The sequence below is a fragment of the Pseudonaja textilis genome, chromosome 2, assembly GCF_049901715.1.
Source record: "Pseudonaja textilis isolate UNSWEBS1 chromosome 2, rPseTex1.2, whole genome shotgun sequence".
NCBI lineage: Eukaryota > Metazoa > Chordata > Lepidosauria > Squamata > Elapidae > Pseudonaja > Pseudonaja textilis.
The window spans coordinates 71,746,020-71,759,407 of record NC_141991.1 but is presented as its reverse complement, the minus strand read 5'-3'; the positions used below and the strand labels follow the sequence as shown (position 1 = coordinate 71,759,407).

At 36.3% G+C, this 13,388-nt stretch overlaps 2 protein-coding genes across 2 annotated transcripts in view; one reads left to right on the top strand and one right to left on the bottom strand.

Annotated features, from left to right (window-relative positions):
* Positions 1–13,388, top strand: part of LOC148126908 (uncharacterized) — a 262,825-nt gene that overhangs the window by 50,967 nt on the left and 198,470 nt on the right. The gene's annotated exons all lie outside the window — the stretch shown is intronic.
* Positions 12,691–13,388, bottom strand: part of GLRA1 (glycine receptor alpha 1) — a 51,788-nt gene continuing 51,090 nt past the window's right edge. The window contains exon 9 of the mRNA XM_026696139.2: positions 12,691–13,180. Coding sequence (XP_026551924.2) covers positions 12,866–13,180 — 315 coding nt within the window. The 3' untranslated portion in view covers positions 12,691–12,865. The remainder of the gene's footprint in view (positions 13,181–13,388) is intronic.

Below are 13,388 nucleotides of genomic sequence, written 5' to 3'. Positions count from 1 at the left end.
TCAGCTGTCTGGGCAGCACAGCTTTAGGTGTATTACATGCGCAAAACATAATCACCGAACCGGTAGTAACATCGGTTGAATCCCACCCCTGGTAGCAGTAGTCTATATAATTTGGTTGTTTGTGGTACAGTTTCTGTGGATTTTGAATTGAATTTTATTCAAGTCAATGACAATTCTGTATCTTGCATAGTTAGATGCCGCTGCTGGGCTGTTTGGATCTTTCAGAATTATATTACAAGCTCAAAAATCCTTAAATACCAAAATTCTAACCTGCTACCTATTTTTGTTAGAATTCATTGTTGTTTCATAATTTAATCCTTATCATGCCACAGTTTCTGGTGAATCTTTTGGATATAGCTGCCAACAATTACAATTTAAAAGAGAAAATATAGACAAATAAATCAGTTTTTCAAAATCTGGAAATGGAAGCTTAAAATGTTTGATTATTATATCTTTCATAAATTTCCTAAGAAGTAATAACTGAAGAAGTTTGTGTTTTGGTACTATTCTAAAAATGGAGTCATTCACAGGGAGCCAAGATAATATCAAAATTATGAAATATGTGCCATGAAAACATAAGTTCTGCCTTTTCATACTAGCATTGCAAAGTTGCATACAAATATGCAAAAGGCAGAGTTTGCAACAGAATGTTACAACAAACCTTCTATGTGGAGACCTATGATAGTGGGTTTTAAAGTGAAGACTTGTTTTGTTGCCTCAATGGTTGTTTCAAAAGAAGGGCTGGAAAAGGTTTCTGGAGAAATGAATATTCTCCAGAAAGCTTTTCTAGCCCATAACTGAACATAATAAGTATTACATGCTGTTTCCTGACCTGAATGTATTGCAGAATATACATATTTAAATATAAATCAAGCCATAAGCCTCCTGACAAGTGCAACCCTATGCTTGTTAATTGCAAACTAAGTCTCGCTAAATCCATTGGTAGTTACTTCCAGTCAAATAAGTAAAGGAATCAATTTATTTTCAACTGGTAACTCAAACCTGATTGAATTGTCATTAGAAAATATACATAGAGAGAATCCTTTCTGATGAGATTTATACCAGCTTATTGCCATCCACGTTCAATCTCTAGAATATCCACTGGGCTAATTCAGTATATGTTTTAATCTAAAGGAGGCTGATTTGTAGCAGGCTAGAGTCTGATACATTGAATGAATGTTTAATGTTTAAGGATCCTTTAATGAACTTCTCAAATGAAAACTAAAAAATCAAAAATATGAAGATATAGAATGTATGAATTAACTATTCCAAATAAATTCCTTTGGGTTGCTAACAGCCACCTTGTTGAAAGAGAGAGCTAAATCTGAAGAAAGCCATTTAAGCACATGATTGGATTCTTCATAAAGAAAAAACAGGACAGTTTTTGTAGGAGACATTTCAGAGAGAAGTTTAAGTAGCAAGGAAATCCAATACCAACATGTCTTATCGATACCAATATTATCGTCTACATAAGAAAAAAAATTAAAAAAACGGAATAAGGCATTACTTGTAATTGGAAAAGAAGATATCACAATGAACATAGGAAAAATACTTACAATTAAAAATGTATAATATCCTATTGGATACAGAAGATCTAGTAAAATGTAGGCTTAGTAATGAATGGAACAGCCTTGTATAGAAATATGGAATGCATCAATGCATGATATTCAATAAAAATGGACCAATGCTGCCTTTATATTCAACCAAGAATAAATTATATATCTGGTACTAATTCTTTTTTAAAATGGGAGAATATGAATCTATTGATAAATATTGCATGAAATGCTTTTTATGGTTGTTCTCATAATGCTGAAACGCATATTAAAAATAAATAAATTTAAAGCATCAGGAACAAATATGTAACTTACTAATTACTGCATATAAAGTCTTTTAATTTAAATACTTGGGACAGTATACAGATGATTCAGCATATATTTAAATAAGGAAAAAGGAAGATTAATTTTCATGATAACCAGACTCAATAATTGAATGGAGATGACATAGAATATAATCATTGATTATATATTTAATAATTTATTAAACAGCAAACAGTGGAATAGCATTAAAATAATTATAGGAAAGGGTTTTGATTTTTTTCCTTGTGTATAACAGGTAAAATGTATTATTTCGGTATCTATAAATAGCATTTTCTAACTGTTAACCTTTGGATTAACATGTATATCCTGAACACATGTTGATTTACTAACATGAAAGATATTTATGTTACATTTCATTATGTTGTTATTATGGTAATTCAGGATACAGATAAAAAAAATAGATGGTGATGTTCAGTTGTACTAATAATTCATTAAAAATGAAGTTAGCATTTAAAAAATAAAAAGCAGGTGAAATTAAATCACCAAGCTGTATAATGATTTATATTAAAGAAATCATTTGCTTGGGAAAAAGAAGAAAAATTATTGGCCTTGAAAATTTTCTTTATTCTTCTCGTGACTATTTTCAATTACACTCCAAGAGGACAAGTCTCTAGTTTAGTTTTTTGTCCTGTACATTTAATAAATTCATTACTGAAATAATGCCAATCCTCTTCTGGAAGAGCCACAACCAAGACAATGGTCAGATAAAAGAAATATGAGGCTGAAGCGGAACCAGTGGTGGGATTGAATTTTTTTTACTACTGGTTCTGTGGGCATGGCTTGGTGGGCGTGGCAGGGGAAAGGATACTGTAAAATCTCCAGTCAGAGGTGATATTTGTTGGTTCTCCAAACTACTCAAAATTTCCGCTACCGGTTCTCTAGAACTGGTCAGAACCTGCTGAATACCACCTCTGAGCTGAACCCAAATAAGCATCTCAGATACTCAAACTTCCCTACTTCTCATGAACATAAAGAGAAGGAAGAGAGAAGCACATTCAGACTTGCAAGGTTCTATTACTATAACCTTATATTGAAAATAGTATTAGCTTGCATGACTTTGGTTTCCTCTCCTAGTCTACCTTGAAGGACTGACAGATATACACACACCAAAGACAGCATCTGATTATGTAAGTAGATAAATTATATGTGTGTAGAAGATGGGAATGGTTCCTATTCTTCATGGTTATTTCTTTTGCCATTATAATGACATATTTTTGGCTAGACAAGTTAAATGTGACATGGAGAAATGAGACCCAGTTTTTTTTCCTTTCCAGAAGAAACCAAAGGAAGAAGTCCTGATTAATTTTCATTTATGAATAGTTCTGTTATTTGATGCTTCTAGGTCAGGGATCAGCAACCTTAAATATTCAAAGGGCCACAAAGGTCCTAATCGAAAGCCTCCAGTTCAATTCTGGAGCTGACTGGAAGTCTGGTTTCCCCACCATAAGAGTCTCCTCCTAGTGTGCCATCCTTTTTCCTCTACCTGTCCTAACCGAAAGCCTTATCAATTGTGGAACCAATCAGCGACAGGGAACTGCAGCAGAGGGATGAAAGAGCCACATGCAGCTCCAGAGCCACAGGTTGCTGACCTCTGTTCTAGGTGCATGGTTATGAAAAGGTGGGGAAAGAGGGCAGGAATTTTCCAGCCACACATCTATTTTCCCTATTTACACTATATTTAATATTTACTGTGATCCTTGCTTAACAAACTATACTTATATTCAGTCTGTAAATGAGATGATGTCTTAAAAATGTTTCATGCCCTCCCTCCACTCTCTCATGCAGCTTGTTTCTGTGCTTTTACATCTCCTGGCTTCTCTTCTGTCCTAGAAAGAGAAGGGCCCTCTTAGATTGCAGCACCTTCATCAAGTTTCTGTCTGTTCTTCAAAAATGTGGTCTTCTTTAATCCACCATTTCACTCTTTCACATCCTTTCTGCCTCTCATTGTCTATGTGACACTGAGCCTGATTTTGATTTACAGGGGAAAAAAAGCCTTTAATCTTGAGACCACTGTATCATTCCAAGTCCATTGGGACAACTTGTCCTGTCACAGTGACACTAGAGTCCTATCTTTGCATGATATGTTGAACTTTGCTAACCAAGCCAAGGGCAACTCATCACTTTTAACAAGATTTGAATCATGTGCATAATACCAAGCTGCAAGGAAAGTCTGTGGGTTAGAACAAACTGTGTTTCTCCTGAGAAAACTAGCCCAGTTTTCTCCAAATGTTTGCTTATTCACATATCAATTGTATAGTCCTCTAGTGCTTAAAAAAAAGTACTGTGGACTCTTTAAATTTCCAGGAAACATCATATGAATTTTTTTTTTCTAAAATAAGCATTATTGTTGAGAAACATTGACTGGCTTGAATATGGATTGTCTAAATTTTGGTCTCATGTTGCCTTAAAATGAGGATTTTTTTTTTTTTTTACTGAGAACCATGGATAACCAAATAGAGTATAGTGCAATATTTGATAGAGGAAGAGATTTGTCTGTCACGTTCTGCTAAGACACTTTTAGAAACAACAGCTTTTTCTCAACTATTTGGTTAACTACTTTTCTTCAGGCATCAGCACCAGAGATGTGCTGATCTGACAGAATAATGCACGATTCTATTCCATTCCTTTAAGGAAGCATATTAACAAGGCCTCCATAAAAAGCTAACACAGCATCACCTTAACTTTCTTTTCAATTGCAAGGGCAATTATTGACAATGTGTTAATTAAATGTAGTATCATATAGTTTTATTATTGTTATAAGCCACCCAGAGTTGTATTCTACAAAATGGGTGCCATATAAATCTTGTATATAAATACTAATATGAACATCTGGAAGAGGGGTCAGGGGTATGTGATTGTTGGGGTGTATGAGAGAGAGAGCTGCACAATGATATATTGACACACATGGCATTACTGTGACTTTGATTGCACATTATAGACATTGATGTTATTTTGCAGAAATATGGTCTGTTTTTTTTTTAATTTAGCAGACAAAAGATAAAAGACTTTCACTGTTCCACCTAAATTCTTTTTGTTTGCTGTCAAAATGTTGGGTCTCTGCTATGGATGCAATGAAATACCCTCTAAGGTTGTTGCATCTCCAAAGTGTCAATTTGATGTAAAAGAAGGATCCAAATAAATAGGGTGCCAATTCATAAAACATTTTGTATACACATTTTATAGTTGACAATAGAAAGAAGGGGGAAGGAAGTTTCAAAGAGCAGACGGCAGTGTGGAATAGAAAGTACATTCCATTCATATATTCTTCAAGCACTGATTAGATGACTGAAGCTTCTGCCGCATAAAAATCTAATTGGAGAGCATGATTGATGATTCTTGTCTATGGATGTTTTTCGTTGGATGATATACCCAGAGGGGTGGGAGGAAAAGCAGGATCAAGGGTGACAGTGAATTACTTATCTCAGAGTTGGCTACGCCCAGGTAAATGCCGGACGTAGAATGTTACCTTCAAATAAATCTTTTTTAGTTTTGGGAGTATGGCTCGAGGCTCATGATTTAATTGGAGTAACTGCCAGAATCCTGACATAGGGCTTTTTAATAGACATATCTGAGTCTCAAATAATTGTATGAAGAATATTTAAGTGCACATCTGAGATATAAAATATAGCAGAGGTGTCAAATTCTTGTCGTCATGGCATCGTCATGATGACTTTTCCCCCTTCGCTAAACCAGATGTGATGATTCATCCAGTCCAGATGGTGTGAGTTTGACAGCCCTGGAATATACCATCTTTGCTATTTTTCCTGTAAGTATGTCACACTGTAAGATGCTGTTAAATTGTAATTCTGGTAGCATAATGTTCCAAAGTTTCCATAGAGATAGGATTGAAGCAAATCCAATAAAGGAGAATAAAAATGAATGATTTAATAACAAATTATGACAAGTCTCAGACCAGCTGTACCAACTGTGTGTCTCCTCCTCTCCCATCCCCGTGATTGTACCATTAAGCCATTGTTGAGGTGACATAACACCTGCCCTTATTATTGCTATATTGGTTTAACAATGGTTGGATGATTCCAGAAGATGGCATAAATCATTTATAGGGATCCTGTCTGACCTCAAATTTGATGCCTTTGAAACACTCAGGAATGTAAATCTTATCATTCCCAGCTTCATAATAAAACAGGTTCCAGTTATCAATTCCTTTCTATTAACCTTGTCTCTCTTTCTAACAAATAGAACAAGTTGGTCTCCTTGTTCTTTAGGAAGTTGCTCGACATTCTTTTACAAAAAGGACAGAACAAGCTGTAAAGGAAGACAAAAAAAATCAATTGGCTAACAAAGAATGATTGCATTCAAGTGTTGAGCCTCTGTGCTCTGCCTTTTAAATTTTGTTGGAGGTAAAAATGTCTTTAGCTAACTTGATCAATCTGGGACATAAATGATAATAGGCTAAGATGATCCAAATGATTTATCTAAGCTTGGAGTGTTGGCCAATCAGTTATGTATCAGATTTATGTACTAAATGTGTGGTCTCATAAAAATAAGCACCTTATGTTGCAGTGGTTGCTTATATCTAACATGTGTTTTCTACCCTTTGTCATGAGAAAACCCAAAGGGTAAAAGAAAATAGGAGTCTCTGACTCTCAAATCTGGATAGTTGGAAATGGACATTAATTTTTAACCCTTTCATGGCACAGGGCTGGGCTATCTGAAGGACTGCTTTTCTCTGCTTAGATTAGCCCATCCCAGTCAGATCTCTCAAGAAAGACAGCTGTTGATCTGTGCCACAAAAACTTACTCTGAAGGTCACACATCATAAAAAATAGTAGAAGATAAAGTAAACATATATACAAGTCATGCCCAATTGGGTCATTGTTTCAGAGATATTTCCTTACCTAAATGAGAATCAGAATTATCATGGATGGGCAAAAAAGCAGCAGGAACAAGGATGACATCCAACTTTCTACTGGCTTCCCCACTGAGAGTGCTATTGGGAAGCTAGCTAGGACACCAGAAATTCAGTTCATTTAACTTCCCTTCCCTTCCCTTCCTCTTTCTTTCTTTCTTTCTTTCTTTCTTTCTTTCTTTCTTTCTTTCTTTCTTTCTTTCTTTCTTTCTTTCTTTCTTTCATTCATTCCCCACCTCTTAAAAATGAGGCAGACAGAGAAAAAATATCAAGAACAAAAGCAGAAAGATTGTTGCTTTTTTCCAGCTTGAAGGTTTTCAAGTAGAAATGGGATAAATTACTATTTCTTAACTATTGATGCTGGCAAAAGTCTTTCTGTAGCCGATTTACAGTAGCTTCTGGTTATTAATGCAATTATCTAGATTATTTAGAATCTTGCTTCAAAACCTTTGCTACTTTGAATCAGTATAAGTTTTGAAAAATCTAAAGATGTTTGTACCCAGCCTTTGACATAATCTGTCTGAATTTTAATCTGAAAATACTGAATGCATTCTACTGTTATTTTGCATGCAATAACTCTGCCGGGTAGCATCTAGCATGGAGAAGGCTACTTGTTAAAACTAAAGCTAATGTTTTTCAGGAAAAACAATATATCATAATTGTCCTTATGTCAAGATACTGTGATCCCAAATTCTTTGAAAGGAACCAAACTCACTTTTCCTTGACCAAATAATAACAAATTATTTCAAGTCCTCAAAGCCTTTTTGGTATACTCTGCACATCCTATCCTCATTCCTCTGTTCTTACATAGTCTAACCACTTATCCAAGGATTAACTTCTCCTTCTTCTCCAATTCCAAAGTGAGCTACCTAGAGTTGCAATTCTAAATAACAAAGTTGGCAAATATAGGAGATTGACAATCTTGATCCTGACTGAACCTCTTTCATTAAAAACTAAATAGTATGTTTTAGTCAGCCTCACTTTCTTTCCCCAGATCCAAAGCTACCATTTCTGGAATGTAGATGGGTATCTGATCTCAATAATTTTGGAGCGATACTGCCCCAAAATGTATACAACATCTTTCAATAGATTAGACTACTGTACAGTTTTCATTGTAGTGGAGTGATGACAGAGGATACTAATTTTTACATAAATTTGCATACATTTCATATGTGTCTAGTAGCTCTTTGTAAAATGGCCATAAAAGCAGTTAATAAAAGAAACAAATACGGAAAGTAGCATACTCCCAGATCCTCAAGCCAGCAAAACAACCATGTTTTACCTGCTTCCTAAATTCTACAAATGTGGGGCCTTTTGGACCACCACTGAAAAAGTCTACCTTTGAGCCTTTCTTCCTCAAAGGTGTCCCAGATTATCATTTATGATTGAGCACACAAGGCAGGCTGACTCTGCTGGCAAAGACAATTCCGCAGATAGTCAAGCAAGTTTTATAGGTCAAACTAACTGTCAGTCAATAGAGTGATGAACATTCACTTTCAAACACTATTCAGTCCCAGATAACAATTTGTTCCTAATAATTAAAACAATACTTGGGCATGGTGCTTTTTACTAAAACCATGAGCCATTTGAGGCACCTAATTCATCTTGGAAGCTATGGCTTTGGTTAGAATTCAAAAACGCTCCAGAAAGAACATTCTATAACATTGTAACATAACACTTAAAAAATCACTTCTGTAATACTATCAAGAAAACAGCATGATCATATTCATGAAGTCACCAGGAGTTACTTGAAAGAAACTTGGTTCCCTTCAGATATGTGGATATTGTAGCAGAGCCTTCCCTACTGGCTTTCTCCAGATCTTTAGGGGGCTTCTGTATAAATATGGAAAATTTGCAATTTTGGTTTCATCGAAAAGGGCAACGGTTCAAGTTAGATTACATCATAGATCTCTTCTGAAGCTATCATTCAGGTATGGCACTTTCCTTCCTCCAGATACAGAAATCACTGTGAGGAATCAAAACCTACTCTGGCTAGTCTGAATTTAGAGCATGCAAGCCATTGTTTAAGGGATCTTGGTTTGTAATAACCACTCCAAAGTGAATCCGAAGCCCATGGATGGATGGATGGATGGATGGATGGAAGGAAGGAAGGAAGGAAGGAAGGAAGGAAGGAAGGAAGGAAGGAAGGAAGGAAGGAAGGAAGGAAGGAAATAGAGATGGGTTATGGTGGAGTAGGAGGGGAAGAGGAGGAACAGAATATCTGTTTAGTGTGCTCCTCTTGCCATACAGGGCAGGTAGGAGAATTCCTCCATTTGCTCTGTAGCATTAAACAAGTACAAGTCTGCTTCAGCTTAACTCAGTGGCAGCTGCCAGACTGAGACAAGGCACAAATTATAGACTTTGGATTGGAACTACAATGCTTTAAATTCCAAAGGGGTCAATATGTATGTCCACCTGTATGCAAGCTTTCTTAGAAAGGTTGCAAATGAAAAAAAAAGGAAATCTCCCAGTTGAAGGACTAATAAGGACAAAAGTCTGCTAATGCTATAGCATTCCTTTACTGCATGGGTGTCAAACTCGATTGTGTCACATGACATATTGTGAAGTATCACGATGTCTTTTGCCTTTGCGGAGCTGAGGTGGGCATGGCTTGCGGGTGATGTATCCGGCCTGCATCCCACCAGTTTAACACCCCTGCTTTATAGTTTATCTCCATCCACTTTTAAGAGGACATAGACCACAGACATTTTAAAATGATCATTCCCAAATCATGCCTCCCCTCCCCACCCAAAGTTTCAGCAATCTAAACCTCAGCTGTTAATGTTCTAAATTGGTTTTACCAAGCTTTTGTGGTTTGGGACTAAAAAGGTGCCAATGGGTTTTTCTTGGCATATTTTGTGCCTTGTGCAGAAAAAAAGAATGAAAAATCTTTTAAGAATGTACAAAGTGCTTGGTAGTGCATAACCTCAACCAACCAACCAGTCTTAAAGAGAAGAGATTTTCAGGATAAACACTGTAATTCCCAGACAACACATTTTATTTCCTAAATTTAGGAAAGTAATGTTTAAAGACTACACCCAAGTTAACTAGAATGGAAGATTGCAGTCAATATATTTGTGTGCCTATGGGTAGATGGATTTATTAGCTATGCTGAACATTAATAAGTGGAATTAGTGAATCTTTCCAACCAATGTAACTTTATGGGAAATTTACTGGGATTTAAAATTGATACATCAAAACAGAAAGGGGGTGGTGTGGTGGTTTAGAAAAGATGATTTTCTTCTTGACTAGAGTAAAAAAACTTATTTCTAGGATGAAGCCTGAAATATAAGGGAGAATTACTTGGTGTTGTTTCTAACCCTATAGAACAGCATTCTATTTTATTCAACAATTTTGATATTCTGACTATTATGTATGGGCTTCAGGCTATTTGGGCATCTATATTACACTGTGCTTGAGGGTTGGTAAAGAAATCTTAAGTGTAAACGGCTTGGATTGGAAGGCATTGATATAGCTATTGGAGCCTCAAAGGCTATTGACCCAAAGGTAAAGCTTCAAGTGAAATTTGTTTAAACTTTCTGAATCTTTCTCCTGTCTACTTGCATTAGTCCTGACTAGAAAGTATCAATTTTTTTTTTACAAACAGCCTTTTTTTTTGGTTAGAACTGCAAATCTCAATATCCTAGTCAATTTGGCTAATGCCTGAGGATTTTAGAAAGCAACAGATATTATATCAGCAGGTTAGGGAAGGCTAATTAAATGGAGCTTATCGGAACTTTGATAAGTATGCCTCCATAAGTTGGCTGGAAGTTCAGGTATATAATATAGAGAGATAATTTTTAAATTAGAATAATTTATTCTTGGTGCCCTTGGAGCTCATAATTTCTTTCAAAACCCATAGATTGTTTGGCCGAGATTATACTGTTAAAATCTAGCATTTATTTGCTTGATTAAGAATGCCCCAGTTCTGGAAATGCTTGGCACTGTAAATCAATTAAATCAAATATTTTGTGAAAATCTTTACCCAATATTTCTCTAATACCTCCACAATTATGACATCTGTGACACACATTAGATTTAACTGAGGTTTTCTTTAGCAAAAACATAAAATAATTTATAATGTACATTTTAATTGAACCATATATATGTCTAGGCATATAAATCAGTGCTTAAAAGTGCCATATATATATATAGTTATAGTCCAAGCAAATAAATATAGGTTTAAAGGTGCATGTAGGTCTAGAGATGAATAAACCTATCTCTATGTGTGTATCTATGATGCCCTCACTTTATTGGGCTATGGAAAAACAGTGGCATTGCTTACATAAGTTATATGTTGTTCAGTTCCTTAACCTGGGAAACAGTAATGTGCTGATCTGGTTATGATGTTCTAGTATTTGAATATGGGCTGATTGTCTTTCTACATGTTGACTCTCAATCTCCCTTTTAAACAACAACTTTCTAAAGTGCAAATATTGGGAAATTACTTATACATATTCATATATATGCCACTTATACACACAGACAGACAAGACACACTCAGACAGACAGACAGACAGACAGACAGACAGACAGACAGACACACACACACACACACACACACACACTTTCTGTTTCTGCTCATCCATCCCCACCTGGAAGGTGAAGCATACTGCTACTATTGAGGGCTTCAACACCAGTTTCAACTTTTCCTGCGGAGCTTGTCAGTTCCCCAGTTCATGTAAACTTTGATGACTGTTTCACCTCCTCTGCAATTTGCATTAATCGGATCAGTAGGGAGCAGAGAACACCCACAACTGCCAAATTGCAGGGGAGTTCAGAAAAATCTCATGTGTGTCTCCCTAGCCATGAAAGCTCATTGCAGCACCGAAGAGAATTACAAAAATATAGTTGGGCTAGCAATCCCACTTGAATATTACTTATGCTATGAAATGTCAGAAAATAATGGTTATCTTTTCTATCTATCACTATATATATATATATATTGTTCTGTCCCATCCCCCTTCCCAGATTTTCTAATTAAAATTAATTTTCTGGTTTTTATTTATTTATTTATTTACATACACTCATATAATTTCTTCCTCTTGCCTGACGTGCAGAAATATTTTCTCTATGTGGGTTTATGTTTAAAGCCTTAATACTCATAGTCGCTACTTCTTTTGTGTTATTGTCACTTGAAGAAATTACACATATTTTTGAAGCCTTGTACCATGATAGTGATCTTAGGAAAATCCCAACATAAGTCAATAGGAATGAGTTGTGATTGGGCATTTATGTTTGAAAGACACCCCTTTGCCCTTAGCAATTCAACAGCCAACATTTTACACTTTTTTTTCTTCTAATTTTTTTCCCCATCTTTTTCCAAAAGAGACTACAGTACAGATCATAATTTTAGACGGTTTCCATGGAGTGATTTTTAACATTCTTCTTTGCACCATTTTCCAAAGAAAGGGGTTTTCTTTAGTTGTAAAGTGACTGCCTTTCAATATGCAGCACTTTTCAGACCCTTCCAGTGGAGTTTGATCTTTTTAAAATCCCTCAAGACAACTCATTCCATCTTCAAACTCTACGTGAGCAGCATGGGATCAGTTCACCATTGTCTGCTTTCTCTCTCTCTTTGCTATTTTCCCTTTTCCGCTGGGTGCTTGCTTGGAATTGGTATGGCCTTACAGAGCAAGAGTTTGGTGGAAGCGTGATTGCAATCCTCTTCGCACATGGAATCACGAATCATTCCATTGGCTTTAGAATCTAAGCTGTTAATAGGCTAAAAAAGGTTTTGTTTTTTTTTCTTCTTCTTCTGTTTTTGCATTATAGTTAAGCATGAATATATATTTAATATATTACACTGCTTGGACTGCTGCTATAGCAATCCTAAATCTTGTTGCACTGTAAAATAGCTTGCCTTTCTTATACTCTCCCCACCTCAAGGTTTTTGTTTGAAAGCTTTCATCCCGTTGCCCACCCACCCTAGTATCCCTCAGTTTGTATAATATTTTTAAAAGTCACCCACTTTTTTTTTTAAAATAGATATTGCCACATTCTTAAATTCATGCATCACTGCATTGCTATTGCACATGGTGTGTATAGAGTAACCATTTAGCTTGCCTTCGTCACACTCATCTATCCCATTGGAACTGTGCATACAAACGCCTCCCACTCATGGCTTGTGTACATCTTCCCTTCGGACAATCTTGTAGATGATCCAGTAGAAAATGTTGAAGATGAGGAAAGCCATGGGGAAGGCAATCCGCGAGATCTTGTCTATTTTCTTGGCTCGCTGAATGAAAAGCTTGCGCATCTCCTCGGGAGACTTGGAAGGGGGCGGCACTGGGTTGGCGGTATTGTTGTTGTTGGCTCCTTTGACTGAGATGCCATCCTTGGCTTGCAGGCAGGCGGGTCCCATCCCATAAGCGGAAAAATTGAACCTGCCTTCTCCAGTGTCATCCTCCTGAAATATATTAAACATAGGGCTCTACTTAAAAATAAGATATAGGCAATGCACCCTGGCTATAAGGCTCGCTGCCAGGAATTGGGGATATGCATCAATGCTTTGGTTGTGAAGGGCAACCCTTCCTTGGAGAGAGCAGCCTTATAGATGGGTGCAGTTCAATGCACAGAGGCAAATCAGGGGATCCCTTTGGCACACAAATCCTTCTATTTCCTTAACCGGATATCCCCTG